General features: G+C 35.4%; 1 protein-coding gene across 2 annotated transcripts in view; it reads right to left on the bottom strand.

The window, feature by feature from the left end:
- Nucleotides 1-101: 101 nt before the first annotated feature.
- Nucleotides 102-17,527, bottom strand: part of LOC141554283 (carbohydrate sulfotransferase 4-like) — a 30,827-nt gene continuing 13,401 nt past the window's right edge. Inside the window, exons 2-3 of one of the 2 annotated variants that reach the window (XM_074286036.1) lie at nucleotides 6,320-6,519; nucleotides 102-3,595 (exon numbers count right to left, since the gene is read on the bottom strand). In XM_074286036.1, the coding sequence (XP_074142137.1) occupies nucleotides 2,441-3,595; nucleotides 6,320-6,352 (1,188 nt within the window). In that variant the 5' untranslated portion in view covers nucleotides 6,353-6,519 and the 3' untranslated portion in view covers nucleotides 102-2,440. The remainder of the gene's footprint in view (nucleotides 3,596-6,319; nucleotides 6,520-17,527) is intronic. The other variant, XM_074286037.1, reaches the window with a different exon arrangement.

The raw sequence follows: 17,527 nt of genomic DNA, 5'->3' as shown, positions 1-17,527 counted from the left end.
ATTGTAATAGATACTAGAAAAATGCTTATTTCTTCCTTCCTACTAATAGTATTCTTTGTCACTGAATTATCTGTGAAAGCAATTTGATACAGCAATGATTGTATAATTCAGTGTAATTTTTTTATTAAAACTAGATGGTAGATTAATATAACATAAAATATTTCACAAGCCCAACAGCTTTTTTTTTGTTTTATTAAGAACTATATTGTAAATATATAAGAAACAGATTTTACACCAAATTATTTTAGAATTCAGTAGTCAATTCATTTTAAATATACCTATCACAGATGATTTTCATCAATGAAAGAACAACAATTTTAGGGGAAGATTTACTTAACAAACAAATTAGTAATTGTCATCATGGAATTAAATAGCAGCCATAACTTCATATGACAATTATATACAAGTAACAATTACATTACAGATACAGACACGTCTTTATTTATTTATTTTTTAAATCTCTTTTCCCAGGGGAGAAAAAAAAACTTGTTGCATCCTAAAATAGTTCTGAGCAGATAACCAGTTTGGTTAGATAGTAATCAGCCTCTGATTAAATTTGATCCTATCCTCAGGTCCTCTTTAGAGGAATAGGAGAAGTAGAAAATTGTTTCTATAACTTTCCATCATGTCAGTTGTGTCAATCAGCCCAGTTATGAAAGTATCAGCTAGATACCAATATTTATTTCATTTCCTTATTTCATTTCATTTCATTTCCAAATTCCATGATCTTGCCTGAGATGTCCATTAAACATGAGTTTACCTGAGCTTATAAACAGCTATTGTTACTATACTCTAAACATCACAGTCCAGTAAGTCCCGACTCTATCAAGGGGAAGCTAAGTCCAATGTTGAGCAGAAACAGTAAAATTTAGTATGGCGATTCTTTACAAGCTTCTTATACAAAATGATTTTATATTACGTAGGTAAGGGTGAAGTTAAAACCTCCCCATTTTGACTCTGAAATCTTAAGTAGGTAAGAACATTTTTTGATAGAATCTAATCATCAGAACTTGCGTGTGGATAGCTCCCACATCCTTGTAGAATTAAGTAAAGAGACATATTACAGCCAAAGTAATTTATTTAAATTCTTTGGACAGCTAAATGGCCTACAGTGGATAGAGTGCTAAGTCTGGAGTCAGGAAGACCTGAGTTCAAATGTAGCTTCCAACTCACTTGCTGTGTTTGCCTCAGTTGCCTTGGTCTGCAAAATAGAGAAATAATACCAACAAACTTCCAGGCTGTGAATATCAAATTAGATAATAATTGCAAAACACTTAGCATAGTGCCTGGAAAATGGTAAATACTATATAACAATTACTATTATTCTTATCAAAGGAAGAAGCTGTCTCAGAACTGAGAGTTTCAGCATGGCACTTCTGCAACCCTTTAAGGAACAAAAGAAGAACTGAGCTGTGCCTGAAAAGGGACATATTGGAGAGTTTTGGAGTCTTACTTTTAGAGGCATTTCAGAGGAAAGGTCCCAGGATGAAGGAAAACCCAAGACCAGACTTTTCCCCCTGGCTTTTTCCCCAGCTTCCCCTCCCCAGGCCTCTCTATCCAAAGATACTGTAAAATAATCTGCTATTTTGTTACCCAGATGTTTCTAGGAAAAGAAAATTTCCCTGAGATACAAAGAAGCCAGAGAATAAATCAAAGTCAGTATTGATGTAAGGTCAGGCAGAGAGCCCACCCTCTGCTTGGGTGCTCCAACAAGAAGTCCCATCAATCGATTTCAGTCATAGATTTTAGACTAAGGACTAAAACTTCTGGGGACTAGAGAGACTCACATAGGATCCCCATTCAGAAGGCTGGGCAAAGTTGGTCATGCCCCAGTGCTTATCTGGGAATTATTGTGCTAGTTTAGAGGCAGAGTTATCAGAAAAATTGGGGTAAGCCTGACATTCCATAAAGTCCCTGAGGAAGAACTCAAGTGGGGAAGGAAGAAGAAAAGAGGTTTTGGCTTGCACCAATCCCACCCCAATCCTTTGGCTGCAGGAAGGCCTTGGTAAGCAAGAACATGTTGGCCATTCACTGGGGCCCAGCCTAATCCCTGCATCAACTGATAGTAGTGTCTACACTGGGAGCTAAGGACAGAATGGATATAGATTTTTGGCTTCCTAAGGGGAACTTTTTGAATACCCCACAAACACAAGGAAAAAATTCTAGCATTCAGGAGCCTTGTCACCCGTCTCCACACATGCTTTCTAAGCTTGAGTCCACTTTCCTGTGTATTCTAAATATACTGGTGGAGAAGGAGCATTCCAAGTCAGGGGGACAGCCAGTGCCAAGGTCTTGTCAGAAAGTAGTGTAGCCTTTGGCCATGTGTAGTCACATACAACAGCATGTTCATTGAAAAACACACTTAGATCCCAAAGCATTCAGCTGACCACAGCCATTGTACAAAACCAGACCATCACTCAAATCAGTTGTTTGTCCAGTTTTAGGGGAGCTCAAGGGTAGAAAGAACAAGCATTGATAAATTTCTCTGGTCTTCCTCAGACAATACAGGAAGGTAGCCCATGAGGTCCATGGTATCTTTACAAATTTTCTGTAATTTGACTACCTTGTCATGTGGTAAAGACCAACGCCAGGCCTGAGAAATGTTACGGGCATTCCTGGAGTCTGTGTCGAAGGGATGCTTTCCCATGCCCTTGCCTTGTGTGATGTTCTGCACCCACTTTTGGAGATGAGGCAGGAAGGGCAACCCTGCAAATTCATACAATTTGGCGGTTTGGATCAGTGGGTCCTGAACCAAGTCCTCATAGCGAATCAGCAGGTAGCGTTCCCTGAGGGAGTCTGGTAACAACTGAGCTGCCTCATAGATCTCCTTGTGGCTTTGGCAGATGGTTTTCATCATGTAATAGGGATGGTCCTCTTTCTTTATTGTTTTCCATTGCGTCCCCATGACAACATGGCTGTCAGCAATCAGTTCCACTTCTATATTTTTCCGAGAATGGAATATAGCTCTGGGGTCTCTTATAAGGTGAATGATGTGCAGGTTGAGGGAGGGGTCAGTCAGTAGTGGGTGGAGGGGCTTCAGGCTGAAGAAGCGCACCTCCTTGATGACCACATGACTGTAGGATCTACAGACTTCTTTGGTGCTGAAGGACTGCTTGCCACACAGGGTCTTGCAGTCAGCCCGAGGGATGATGGCTTCCCTATTAAAGAAATGGCATGCAGGTGGGGAACACAGAGCCCTGCTAGTCTCCCATTGGAAGAGGCTGGAATCCTGGGCCATGTAGGCATCAAAGACACTCATGTCACAGAGGAAGACTGAGCGAACCAGGTCCCTCACGGCCATCTGCAGCTGCCCAGCATTACCACAGGAAAGGTTCGTCCACACGTGCCAGGCCGGCTCCATCAGGTAAAAGACGTTTGGGTGCTGGCTGAAGAGCTGGCCCACAAAGGAGGAGCCTGAGCGCCAGGAAGACAAGATCAATACATGCTTATGGCTTGACTTTCCTATTAGACCAGGTGAGTAACTGGGGTGGTAAAATGGCTGAAACAAAAGGAAAGCCAGAAATGGGAGCACCAGGAGGGCTAACAGCTTTATTTTGTTTGCCCAGAACATTGTGCAGGAAGCAAAGCAGGCAGCCTGTTGGGGATAAGAAAAATTGATTGTAAGAGACTATTGGGTATCCATATGTTTGCACATCCCCCTTCTAGCTAACCGATCCTAACAGAATCCTCTGAAGGGCCTTAGTCACTTATCCTGATCTATATCTGACCACTGGACTCAGATGACTCTGAAGGGAAAATAGAGGCAGGTGACCTTACACAGCCCTCCCTCACTGAAATCCAATTCACTCAGGTGTCATGCATTACCTTCCTGATGAAGTCATGGTCCTCTTTGAGAATGAAGGACAAACAATGATTTTTGTGAATAGAGCTGCCCCACAAACTGGAACTAGTTCGAGAATCATTTAACCACTGTTTGCCTCAGTTTCCCCAATTTTCAAATGGGAATACATCCCTGGAGGCTTGTGAAGATTAAATGAGTTAATCTTTGTTCCTCTCCTTCTCTTTTCCTTCCCTTCTTTCTTCCTCCTTTCCCTTCTTTCCCTCACTCCATTTCTCCCTATTCTTCCTGCTTTTCTTTCCCTTCCCTTCCTTTCCCTCCCTCAGTCCACATAGGGTATCATACTCTCACCTACAGATGCTCTTAAAAGCTTTTTTTCTCCATTTGAATCTCTAAACCTTCCCAAGATGTTTTGGGATTTACTGGCTAGGACCTATCCTTAAACCAAAACTATTCAGATTTTCATGGATTGGCCACCAATAGAAACCAGGCCAAGCCCCATTTGATTATTGTTTGGTTAGGATTGACTCAGATTGAATGAAAATAGCAATCATTTCTTTATCGGTTAGAAACCCTGAGGGCCTTCCCCTCCCAGATTCAATTATTCATTCACTTATTTATTTAAATTTGGATTGTGACTTTCCCCCCCCTTTTTTTTTTTGACTAGGTGAAAAAAGAGATTCTTTGCTTCACTTTCTTATCCTTAAATACTGAATGAGTGTTGCCTCAGTCAAACTGAGACCTATAGAAGAATTTAGGTTAAAAAGGCCAGGGTCTCTCAATTCATTCAGGGTCTTCTCCAGTCTTACTGATCTATATTTGGCCACTGGAGATCACTTGGGAGAAAGTGAGGCAGGTGACTTAGCACAACTCTTCCCTTATTTAAATCCAATTCACATGCATGACAATGGTATCACCTCCCTGAAGTCTAGGTCCTCTTCAAAAATAAAGAACAAACAATAATCTCTGTGAGTAGAGCTGCCCCACAAACTGGAACTAGTCCTAGAATCATTTGCCTCAGTTTCCTCAATTTTAAAATGGGAATATATCCCTGGAGATTTGTAAAGACCAAATGAGATAATTTTTGTTCCTTCCCTCCTTTCCTCCCTCTTTCTTTTCCTTCCTTCCTTCATCCTTCCTTCCTTTTTTCCTTCTTTCCTTCCTTCCCTCCCTCCATTTCTCCCTTCCCTTCCCTTCCTCTGTCCATATAGGTCCACATATCATACCCTTACCTATAGATGCTCTTAAAAACTTTTTTTTTTCCTTTTGGATCTCTGAATCCTCCCAAGATATTTTGGAGTTTATTGGCTAGGTTTTTTTCTTAAGGACCATACCTTAAATCAAAACCACTCTGATTCTCATTGATTGGCCACTTGAACTATTGTTCAGGCCAAACCCCAAATTGCCATTATTTGATTTCTGATTGGCTCAGATTGAAAGTAAATAGCAATCATTTCTCCTTCAGTTAAAAACCCTGAGGACCTTCCCCTCCCAGATTCCAGCATTCATTCATTTATTTGTTTGTTTGTTTATATTTGGGTGAGATGTTTGGTTGCTTTGTTTTGTTTTGTTTTTTTTGACTAGGTAAAAATGGAGATTCTTTACCTAATACTTAACCTTAAATATTGAATGGATTGGGGCAGCTAGGTAATGGATAGAGCACCAACCCTGAAGTCAGAAGGATCTGAGTTCAAATCGTCTCAGACACTTAACACTTCCTAACTGTGTGACCCTGGGCAAGTCACTTAACCCCAATTGCCTAAAAAAAAAAAAAAAATTAAAAAAAAAAAAATATATATATATATATATATCGAATGGTCATAGCCTGGGTCAAACTGAAACCTATAGAAGACCTTAGGTTAAAAAGTGCAAAGTCTCTCATTGCATTCAGGACCTTCTCCAGTCTTAGTGATCTACATCTGGTCCCAGATCTATCTGGCCCCAGATGGCTCTGAATTTTGCTCTTTTTCTCTCTCAACATGATTTGTAAAGCAATGTGTATTAAAAAATAAATAAACTTAGTACATTAAAAAAAAAAAAAGAAAAGAAAAGAAATGAAGGACAAACATTTTCCTCCAACTTCTACTTTGCTGTAGCTCAGCCCAATGATGTCTGAACAGATTTACCTCCTCACTTCCCTCCTTTCCAATCATCACCTCTCTCCTACAAGATATTAATAAGTCCTAGGGTTTTGTCCTGTTGACCTCATCATTTAAATTCATATAGACCTAAATCCATTTTCCACTCAAATTCTTGATTATTGCTATAGCACTCAGTCAACTAGTATTGTTTAAATAGCATTTAAACAGTACCCAGGTACTGTGCTGAGTACTTGAGATACAAAAAAAAGGCAAGAAGCAAAGCAAAACCCCAAATCCTTTCTTTAAAGGAGCCCACAGTCTTGTGGGGTAGATAATATGCTAACAAATAGGTACAAACAATATAATATAGGATACATTGGACATAAAGAGAAGATTCTGGGAAAATGGCAGAATAGGTCAAGATAAGTTCCAGACTCACCAAATTTCCTCCACAAGTAAAACGTAAAATCATCTGAAAATGAAATAGAGTGGTAAAAAGAACCAAAAGTCAGATGTCCTCCTAGGATAGTTTGAGAAGATCTTCGGAAAGACTAGAACTCCGTAGGTGAAGGTTTGGCCCAATTGAAATGCAAACAATTCCACTGAAGCTTGGCTTTTGCAACTTTCAGTTCAAGCCCACTGTGGAAGAAATGTAAATTGCCCATTTAGAAATAGGAATTGACCAAGCCATTAATGAATTCCCTAAAGAAAAAAGCTTCAGGACCAGATAGATTCTACCAAAGTGAATTTTAACAAACAATTAATTCCAATAGTAAACTATTTGGAAAATTAGGCAAAGAAGTCCTGCCAAAAAATTATTTCTATGACATAAATATTGTGCTGCTAATCTAAACCAAAAATAAAGAGCCAATCAGAAAAGAGCTAAAACAGAGTAAGAAAATTATAGACCAATCTTCCTAATGAATATTGATGCAAAAATTTTAAATAAAATATTAGCAAAGAGATTGCAACAATAAATCAGTAGGATAATACACTATGACCAAGTGGGATTTATAACAGGAATGCAGAGCTGGTTCAATATGAGGAAAACTATTGGCATAATTGACCATATCAATAGCAAAACTAACAAAATCATATAATCTCAAGAAAAAGCTTTTGACAAAATACAGCACTCATTCCTACTAGAAACATTAGAAAGCATAGGAATAAACGGAGTTTTCTTCAAAATGATAAGTAGCATCTATCTAAAACCATGAGTAAGCATTATATGTAATGGGGAGAAGCTAGGCACATTCCCAGTAAGATCAGGGATGAAACAAGAATGGCCATTATCACCACCATTATACAATATTGTGCCAGAGGAGCAGCTAGGTAGTGCAGTGGATAGAGCACCAGGCCTGAAATCAGGAGGACCTGAGTTCAAATCTTGTCTCAGACACTTAACACTTCCTAGCTGTGTGACCCTGGGCAAGTTACTCAACCCCAATTGCCTGAGCAAAATACATAAATAAATAAATTATATATATATATATTTGCCTCTGTCAGTTTCTGTCTCTAGCTCCCTCTGAATGTCTCCAAATCCAAATGTTTGTACTTCAGCCTCCATCCAGCACAAAGGTGGAAGATGGAATGAATCTGTCTCCTCCTCTGAATGCTTCTAGTGGGCTTGTCTTTCAGTGGGCTTGTTCTCTTTGGCCCTGAGAGCTCCTCCTTATATATGCTCTCTTAAAGGTATGAATCTTGTGGAATTATAATAAGTACTAAGTACATGTCAATTAAAGAATCATTATCTCATCAATTCACTTAGTACCTTGTTTCAAGTTCTGGCCCATAATATCTCCTTGTAGGATCAGATCAATCATACTGGACCATGCTAAATTAGATAATTATTGTCTCTATCAATTCCACTGTCTTAGTACCTTGTAAGAATCCTAACAGAAATGTTGGCCTTAGCAATAAAAGAAAAAAGAAATTGAAGGAACTAGAGTAGTCAATGAGGAGATAAAATTATCACTCTTAAAAAATCCTGGAGAATCAACCAAAAAGCTATTTGAAATGATTAATGACTTTAGCAAAGTTATAGGATATAAAATAAACCCACATAAATCATCAGCATTTCAAAGTTATCAATAAAGCCCAACAATAAGAGATAAAAGAGAAATTTCATTTAAAATAACTGTAGACAAAATATTTGGAAGTCTAGCTGCCAAGACAAAGCCAAAAACACAATTATTACAAAACATTTTTCACACAAATAGTCAGAGCTAAACAAATGGAAAAATATTAGTTGCTGATGAGTAGGCCAAGCTAATATAATGAAAATGACAATTCTATCTAAATTAGCCTACTTATTCAGTAACATACCAATCAGACTTCCAAAAACGTATTTTATAGAGTTAGAAAAAAATAAAAAAATTCATCAAGAAAAAAGAACAAGTCAAGAATATCAAGAGAATCAATGGGAAAAAATGCAAATGATGGTGGCCTGTCAGTACTGGACCTAAAATTCTATTATAAAGCAGCAGTCATCTAAATCATGTGGTTCTAGCTGAGAAATAGAGACACAGTAATCAATGACTATAGTAATCCACTGTTTGATAAATCCAAAGAATCCAGCTTCTGGGAATAGAACTCACTATTTGAAAAAAATTGCTGGGAAAATTGAAAAATAGTATGTCACAAACTTGGCATGGGCCTACATCTCATACCCCATACTATAATAAGGAGAAATAGGTACTCAATTTAGGTGTAAAGGATGATACTTTAAGCAAATTAGGAGAACAAAGGATAGTTTACCTATCAGATCTTTGAAGAAAGTAGGAATTTATGCCCAAAGAAGAACTAGAAAACATTAAGAAATGTGAAATGGATAGTTTTGATTACATTAAATTAACAAGTTTTTGCACAAACAAAATCCATGTAGCCAAGATAAAAGGAAAGCAGAAAACTGGGGAAAATTTTTTATAGGCAGTGTATCTGATAAAGTTCTCATTTCTAAAATATTTAGAGAACTGAGTTTCAGCCATTCACCAATTGGTAAATGGTCAAAGGATATGAACAATTTTCAGAAAAAGAAAATAAAGCCATCTATAGTTATATGAAAAAATGCTTTAAATCACTATTGGTTATAGAAATGCAAATTAAAGCAACTCTGGGGTACCACCTCACACCTCCTGGAAGGGTTAAGATGACATGAAAAGATAATGACAAACGTTGAAGGGGATGTGGGAAAACTGAGATACTAATGCATTATCGATGGAGTTGTGAATTGATCCAACCATTCCAGAAAGCAATTTCAGAATTCTGAATTCAACTATGCCCAAAGAGTTATCAAACTGCATCCCCTTTGATCTATCAATGCCATTATTGGATCTATATCCCAAAGTGATCATAAAAGAGGGAAAAGGACCCACTTGTGCAAAAATATTTATAGAAGCTCTGTTTGTGATGGCAAAGAACTGACAAATGAATACAAACCCATTGACTGAGGAATGGCTAAATAATGGTATAGGGTATATGAATAGGGTAATGGAAGATAATTGTTGTATAAAAAATGATAAACACACTGATTTTAGAAAAGCCTGGAAAGATTTACATACAAACTTATACTGAGTGAAGCAAGCAGAACTAGGAACATATCATACACAGTAACAAGATTATGTGATAATCAACTATGATATATTTGGTTCTTTTCAGCAGTTTAGTGATCCAAGACAATCCCAATAAATTTTGGATGGAAAATGCCATCAGGATCTATGGAGACTGTAGATCAGTGCATACTACTTTCACCTCTTTTTTTTTTTTTCTTTTTTTCATCATGGTTTTTCCCTTTTGTTCTGATTTTTCTCTCTCAACCTGACTTATTAAAATATGTAAAAATTGATTGTACATGTATAACCTTAAAAAAAAAAGGAAAGAAAATAGAGAGATTGAGGAAAAATAAGGAAAAAAAATAAGAACAAGAAAATTATAAAAAGAGAGTCAATCAATTGAAAAAGATATACAAGAACTTAAGGAACAAATATCTCCTTTAAAACTAGGATTGAGCAATGATGTTGTAAGTCACCAAGAAATAATAAAGCAAAATCTAAAGAGAAAATGAATAAATAAAAGAGAATGTGAAACATCTCTTTAGAAAAACAAATAACCTGGAAAACAGATTAAAGAGAGAGAATATGAGAATTGCTGGACTACCTGAAAGTTATAATTTAAAAAAAGAGAATCTTTATTCTTGATTGGTGCCCTATGTTCTCTCTCTTTTTTTTCTTACTTTATTTTTTAAATTAATTTTATAATTATAACTTTTTTTTTGAGATTTACAACATTATCCTTTGCACTCACTTCTGTTCTGAATTTCCCCTTCCTTCCCTCCACCCCCTCCCTTAGATGGCAGACAGTCCCATACATATTAAGTATGTTATAGTATATCCTAGATACAATATATGTGTGCAGAAACGAATTTCTTGTTGCACCGGACAAATTGAATTCAGAAGGTAAAAATAACCTAGGAAGAAAAACAAAAATGCAAACACTTTACACTTATTTCCCAGTGTTCCTTTTCTGAGTATAGCTGATTGTGTCCATCATTGATCAGTTGGAACTGAATTAAATCTTCTCTTTGTTGAAGATATCTACTTCCATCAGAATACATCCTCATACAGTATCTTTGTTGAAATGTATAATAATCTCCTGGTTCTGCTCATTTCACTCAGCATCAGTTCATGTAAGTCTCTCCAAGCCTCTCTGTATTCATGCTGCTGGTTGTTTCTTACAGAACAATAATATTCCATAACATTCATATACCATAATTTACAATTTACAATTGATGGGCATCTATTCATTTTCCAGTTTTTAGACACTACAAAAAGGGCTGCCACAAACATTTTGCATGCCCTATGTTCTCAAAGAGGACTTACACTACAACAGAGGACATCACCACAACTCTATTATCTAAGTCTTCTGTGAGTAGGGTTGTTTCTGTAGTTCTCAGTGTATACACAATCTGTAGTTTTGTTACTTTTCTGTCACCACAGGATTTTGAAATAGGTAGAAATGATAAAATGCTATGGCTGATATCTTTTGATTTGCACAAATGTCACTCTCCCAGAATCATCACAGACAATGACATGTCAGACTCAAGATAATTGGTGTTACAAATACATTGTTGGTGAAGCTGTGAAAGAATCTGGCCATTCTGGAGAGCAATTTGGAACTATGCCCAAAAAGTTATCAAACTGTGCATACCCTTTGACCCAGCATTGCTGCTATTGGGCTTATATCCCAAAGAAATACTAAAGAGGGGAAAGGGACCTGCATGTGCCAAAATGTTTGTGGCAGCTCTTTTTGTAGTGGCTAGAAACTGGAAGATGAATGGATGTCCATCAATTGGAGAATGGTTGGGTAAATTATGGTATATGAAGGTTATGGAATATTATTGCTCTGTAAGAAATGACCAGCAGGATGAATACAGAGAGATTTGGAGAGACTTACATGAACTGATGCTGAGTGAAATGAACAGAACCAGAATATCACTGTACACTTCAATGCTGTACGAAGATGTATTCTGATGGAAGTGGATCTCTTCAACATAAAGAAGATCCAACTCACTTCCAGTTGATCAATGATGGACAGAAACAACTACACCCAGAGAAGGAACACTGGGAAGTGAATGTAAATTGTTAGCACTACTGTCTATCTACACAGGTTACTTATACCTTCGGAATCTAATACTTAACGTGCAACAAGAAAATTGGATTTACACACATATATTGTATCTAGGTTATACTGTAAAACATGTAAAATATATGGGATTGCCTGTCATCAAGGGGAGGGAGTAGAAGGAGGGAGGGAAAAATTTGGAAAAATGAATACAAGGGATAATGTTATAAAAAAATTACTCATGCATATATACTGTCAAAAATTTTATAATTATAAAATTAAAAAAAATAAATTAAATTTAAAAAAAAAAAAAAAAAAGATAATCTCAAGATGCATTGACCTTGGCAAGTTCAAAGTATTCCACAAACGCCTGTTTCAGCTGCTTTGTCAGTTATTGTTCTTATCTGCCCATTCTGCCAGAGAAAGTCTTCACAAGGTTGGGATACACACCTCTCTAATTCACTGACAGGTATGAGGCTCCTCAGTTACTCTTAACCTAATGATTTACCAGAGTGTGGCCACTGTATATGCTACATCTTCTTGGTACCACAGGTGAGAGTTAGATGAATCCGACTGGACACCAAAGGTGGAAATCAGCCCTAAAAAAGGCTCATCAGCCAGAACAACAGGGTACTAATCTTCCCTAAATGCATCCTACACATAATCCTATTGATAACAGTATTACAAGAAATTGTTAAGGAAAATTGTCCTGAAATTCTAGAACAAGAAGGTAATATAGAAATAGATAAAATTCGCTGATCACTACCTGAAAGGGATCCCAGACTAAAACTTACAATATCATAACCAGGGTAGCTAGGTAGCACAGTGGATAGAGCACCAACCCCTGAATTCAGAAGGATCTGAGTTCAAATTTGATCTCAGACACTTAGCACTTCCTAGCTGTGTGACCCTAGGCAACTTACTTAACCCCAATTGCCTCAGCGAAAAAGGAAAAGAAAAGAAAGAAAGAAAGAATATTATAACCAAATTTCAAAATTCTCAAGTTAAGGAGAAAATATTATAATCACCAAGTGAACCCCCCCCCCACAATTTTAATGCTTCAGAACTACAATCAGGATTACAGAAGATCTAGCAGCTTCTATAAGTCTTGGAACATAATATTTTGAAGAGCAAGAAATCTAGGTTTGGAACCAATAATAAATAAAATTGGGTGTGATTCTTAATGAAATAAAAAGGACATTAAACAAACCAAAAGACTTTCAGACATTTCTGACAAAAAGATCAGAACTCAGTGGAAAATTTTATATATAAAAGTCCAGGAGAAATATAAGGTAAATACTAAAGACCAATTATAAGAGACTCAATAAAGTAAATTGTTTTATATGTGAAAATGTTATCTATTATCTATATTCTTAAGACTATCATTATTACTTAGGTAGTTTGAAAGAAAGATTGGGACTGAACTGAGTATGAAGTGATGATTTTAAAAAACAGAATTGGGTAGGAAAAGGGTAAAAAAAAAGTAATTTTTTTTTTCATATAAACTTGGAATGAAAAGAACTTTTACAAATGAAACAGAAGGGTTTGGAGGGCTAAAACCTTACTCTCACCACATTTGGATTAAAGAGGGAACATTATATATATTTAGAAGAATATAAAAGTCATCTAAATTTATAAAGAAATAAGAGAGTTGGGAGAAAGAAGATAAAGGAGAGGATTCTTAAAGGGACAACTAAAATAAGAAATAGGAGGGTAGAATAAGAAATAGAAGATAAGGAATGGAATTCTTTTAAAAGGTGTGAATTAGGGAGGTAGTGATTAGAAGTAAACTAGATGGAAAGGATAGGGCAAAAAGAAAGAGTGAGCAGCACAATAGCGAGGAAATGAGATGGAGGGAAATACATTAAAAATAATTATGACTTTTGTGATAATATGAAATCATAGCAGAATGAGATAGCAGAATAGATTTTTAAAATCTAAATTCTATAATATGTTGTTTACAAAAAACACACTTAAAAATGAGAGTTACAGAAAGAGTTTAAGTGAAGGACTGGAATAGAATTGTGCTTTAGCTGCTGTAGAAAAAACAGAAATAGCAATCATGATCTCAGATGAAGTAAAAGCTAAAATAGACTTAATGAAAAAAAAATAAACAGGGAAACTACATTATGATAAAAAGTACTATAAATAATGAAGCAACATCAATACTAAGCCTATATGTACCAAAATAATATAGCATCTAACTTTTTTTTTTTTTTTTAAGTTAAATCAGCTACACCCAGAGAAGGAACACTGGGAAATAAGTGTAAACTGTTTGCATTTTCGTTTTTCTTCCCAGGTTATTTTTATCTTCTGAATCCAATTCTTCCTGTGCAACAACAACAACAACAAAATTTGGTTCTGCACACATATATTGTATCTAGATATACTATAACATATTTAACATATATGGGAATGCCTGCCATCTAGGGAAGGGGGTGGAGAGAAAGAGGGGAAAATTCCGAAAGAAGTGAGTGCAAGGAATAATGCTGTAAAAATTACCCATGCACATGTACTGTCAAAAAAAATGTTATAATTATAAAATTAATTAAAAAAATAAATATGTGCAAAAAAAAAAAAGAAAGAAAGAAAGAAAAAAGTTAAATGAATTAGAGGTGGAATACTACTATAATAATGAGAGACTTTATTCTTCCCCTCTCAGAACTAAATAAATCTAACTAAAAAATAAATAAATAAGAGAGAAACCAAGGAAGTGAATAAAATTTTAAATAAGCTACATGTGATAACTATCCGGAGAGAACTGAATAGGAATAAAAAGAAATACACCTTTTTCTCAGTGGTATATGTTATCTTTGCAAAGATTAAGCATATATTAGGGCATAAAATTTTTATAGTTAAAAACAAAAATATTAAATGAATTCTTTTGAGATCACAATGCAATAAAAATTATTTTTAATAAGAAATTACAGAAGCATGAAATAAAAACTAATTGGAGTCTAAACCACCTGATCTTAATGAATGACTGAGATAAAGAACAAATCAGAAATAATCAGTAATTTCATTTAAAAGAGTGATAATAAACAACATATCAAAACCTATGGGATGCAGCAAAAGCTGTAATTTTAAAAATTTATAACTCTAAATGCTTATATCAATAAAATAGAGAAAGAACAGATCAGTGAACTAAATATGCAATTAAAAAAAACTATGAAATGGACAAATTAAAAATTCTCAATTAAATATTTTGGAAATTAAAAGGTAAGATTAATAAAATTAAATATAATAAAACCATTGAATTAATAAACTAGAAGTTAGCTTTTAAAAACCACAATAAACTAGACATGTCAAAAATGAAAAGACTGAACTTACCACTAATGAAGATGAAATCAAAGCAATTATTGAGAGTTATGTTTTTTATAATAGGTTTTTATTTTTCCAAATACATAATTTCTAACATTCATCTTTTGCAAAATCTTGTGTTCCAAATCCCAGCGCCCTCCCCCCCACTTCTAAACAGTAAGAAATCCAATATAGGTTAAATATGTGCAATTCTTTTTTTTTTTTTTTTTTAATTAAAGCTTTTTATTTTTCAAAACATATGCATGGGTAATTTTTCAACACTGACCCTTTTAAAACTTTCTGTTCCAAATTTTTTCCTCCTTCCCCTTACCCCCTCCTTTAGATAGCAGACAGTCCAATACATGTTAAATAGGTTAAAATATATGTTAAATCTAATGTATGGATACATATTTATACAGTTATCTTGCTGCCCAAGAAAAATCAGATCTAGAAAGAAAAAAAGAAACTAATAAGGAAAACAAAATACAAGCAAACATCAACAGAAAGAGTAAAAATGCTATGCTGTGGTCCACACTCAGTTCCCAGAGGCCCCTCTTGGGTATATATGGCTTTCTTCATCATTGAACAATTGGAACTGATGTGAATCATAACATTGCTGAAGAGAACCAAGTCCATCAGAATTGATCATCCTATAGTCTTGTTGCCGTGTATATTGATCTACTGGTTCTGTTCATTTCACTTAGCATCAGTTTATTTAAGTCTCTCTAGGCCTCTCTGAAATCACATGAACTCATTTTGACCTTAACTTGGTATAGTGTATTAAGTGCTGGTATATAGACCTTGGAGAAAATTGAAGAGGGATAGAAAGGATAGTAGTACATGGCATCTACACAAAAATTGACCATTTATTAGGGTATAAAACCCTACAATCAAATGCATAAAGATAGAAATAATGAATGCAACCTTTTCAGGTCATCATGCAATAAAAATTTCATTCAATAAGAGACTAGGAAAAGATAGATGAAACACCAATTGGAAATTTTCCCTAAGAACTTGGCTATATCCCATAAGTTTTGGTATGTCGTCTCATTATTGTCATTCTCTTGGGTGAAATTATCAATTGTTTCTATGTTTAATTTTATCACCTGCTTATTCTGTAGATTAAATTAATTTCCAATTGGTGTTTCATCTATCTTTAACTTTTATACGTATATTATACCAATATCCTTTCTATCCCCATTCAATTTTCTCCAAAGGTCTATGATACTTAATTTTTCTAAAATTCTTTTCACCTCTTTAATTTCTTTCTTTTCTTAGATTTATTTAGTTGTGATAGAGAGGTTGAAATCCTCCACTAGTATAGTTTTGCTGTCTGTTTCTTCTTGCAACTCACTTTATTTTTCCTCTAGGAATATGAATCCTATACTACTTGGTGCATATATGCTTAGTATTGATATTACTTCATTATCTACAGAACCCTTTAGCAAGATGTAATTTAATCAGATCTGTGTTTGCTTTTCTTTGATCTGAGATCAGGATTGCCAAACCTGTTTTTTTTTTTGTTTTTTTTTTTTTTTTAATTTCAACTGATTCTGATCCAGGCTTTTACCTTTTCTCTATATGTATCTCACATCTTCAAATATATTTCTTGTTAATAACATATTGTAGGATTAATCTACTCTACTATCCACTCCATTTTACGGGAGAATTTGTCCCATTCACATTTACAGTTAATATTACTAATTCTGTATTTCCTGCCATCCTATTTTTTCTAAGTTATACTTCTTACTCTCCTTTTACTCTTTCCCTCCTCATCAGTGTTTTGCTTCTGACCACCATTCCTCTCAATCTGTCCTCCCTTTTTTTGGCCTCTCCCTTTGTTATCCTTTCCCCCTTCTACTTCTACCCTCCCTTCTATTAGCCTCCCCTTTTCTTTTCTTCTTTCCCCTCCTACTTCCCTAAAGAGTGAGAAAAAATTTCTATACCAAACTAAATATATTTGTTAATTCCTCATTGAGCCAAATCTGATGAGAGTAAGTGTAAAGGGCTGAAACTCTTGAGTCAATGCACTGAGGTTGGACAATGGAGCACTTGAGGCTAATTATCAATTGGACAATACTCTATAAGAATCTGCTTGGAAAATGGTCCTTCCCACTATCCTGTGCTGGCCCAATCATTTGCTGTACACAGAAAATTGTGGGAGGGACTGGGAGGTGGAGAGAGACTAGCCAGACTCAGTCTGAGCGGGAGACAAGAAGGTGAAATGGCGTACATCCAACGTGGCCATTCCCTTCACTTCTACAGCTAAAGACCAAGAATAAAGACTTTTGCTTATCCTGAGTCCTACTGATTCTAAGGTATACAGGTTGCTATTGTGGTCATCACAATTAAGGTTCAATTGATGCTCATCCCCCTCCTTTATTTCCCTCAACTGTAATAGAGATTTTGTGCCTCTTCAGGTGATGTAGTTTATGCCATTTTACCTCCCCTTTCCTCTTCCTCCAGTACAATTCCTTTTCCACCTCTAATTTCTTTTTTATATCATCTCATTAAAATTAATTTATACTTACGCCCTCTAAGTATTCCCTTTTAAACTGCCCTGACAAAAATTCAATTCTCAAGAATTACACATATCTTCCCATCTAGGAATGTCATATTTTCTGTTCATCTCTGCTCTTTTTTTCAAAAATGATTGAAAATCTTTATTTCATTGAGTATTCATCTTTTCCTATGAAAGATAATGCTTAGTTTTGATGAAGAGTTGATT

Source organism: Sminthopsis crassicaudata, chromosome 2, assembly GCF_048593235.1.
Source record: "Sminthopsis crassicaudata isolate SCR6 chromosome 2, ASM4859323v1, whole genome shotgun sequence".
NCBI lineage: Eukaryota > Metazoa > Chordata > Mammalia > Dasyuromorphia > Dasyuridae > Sminthopsis > Sminthopsis crassicaudata.
Note: the sequence above shows the minus strand (reverse complement) of the source record. Positions and strands in the feature narration are given on the sequence as shown.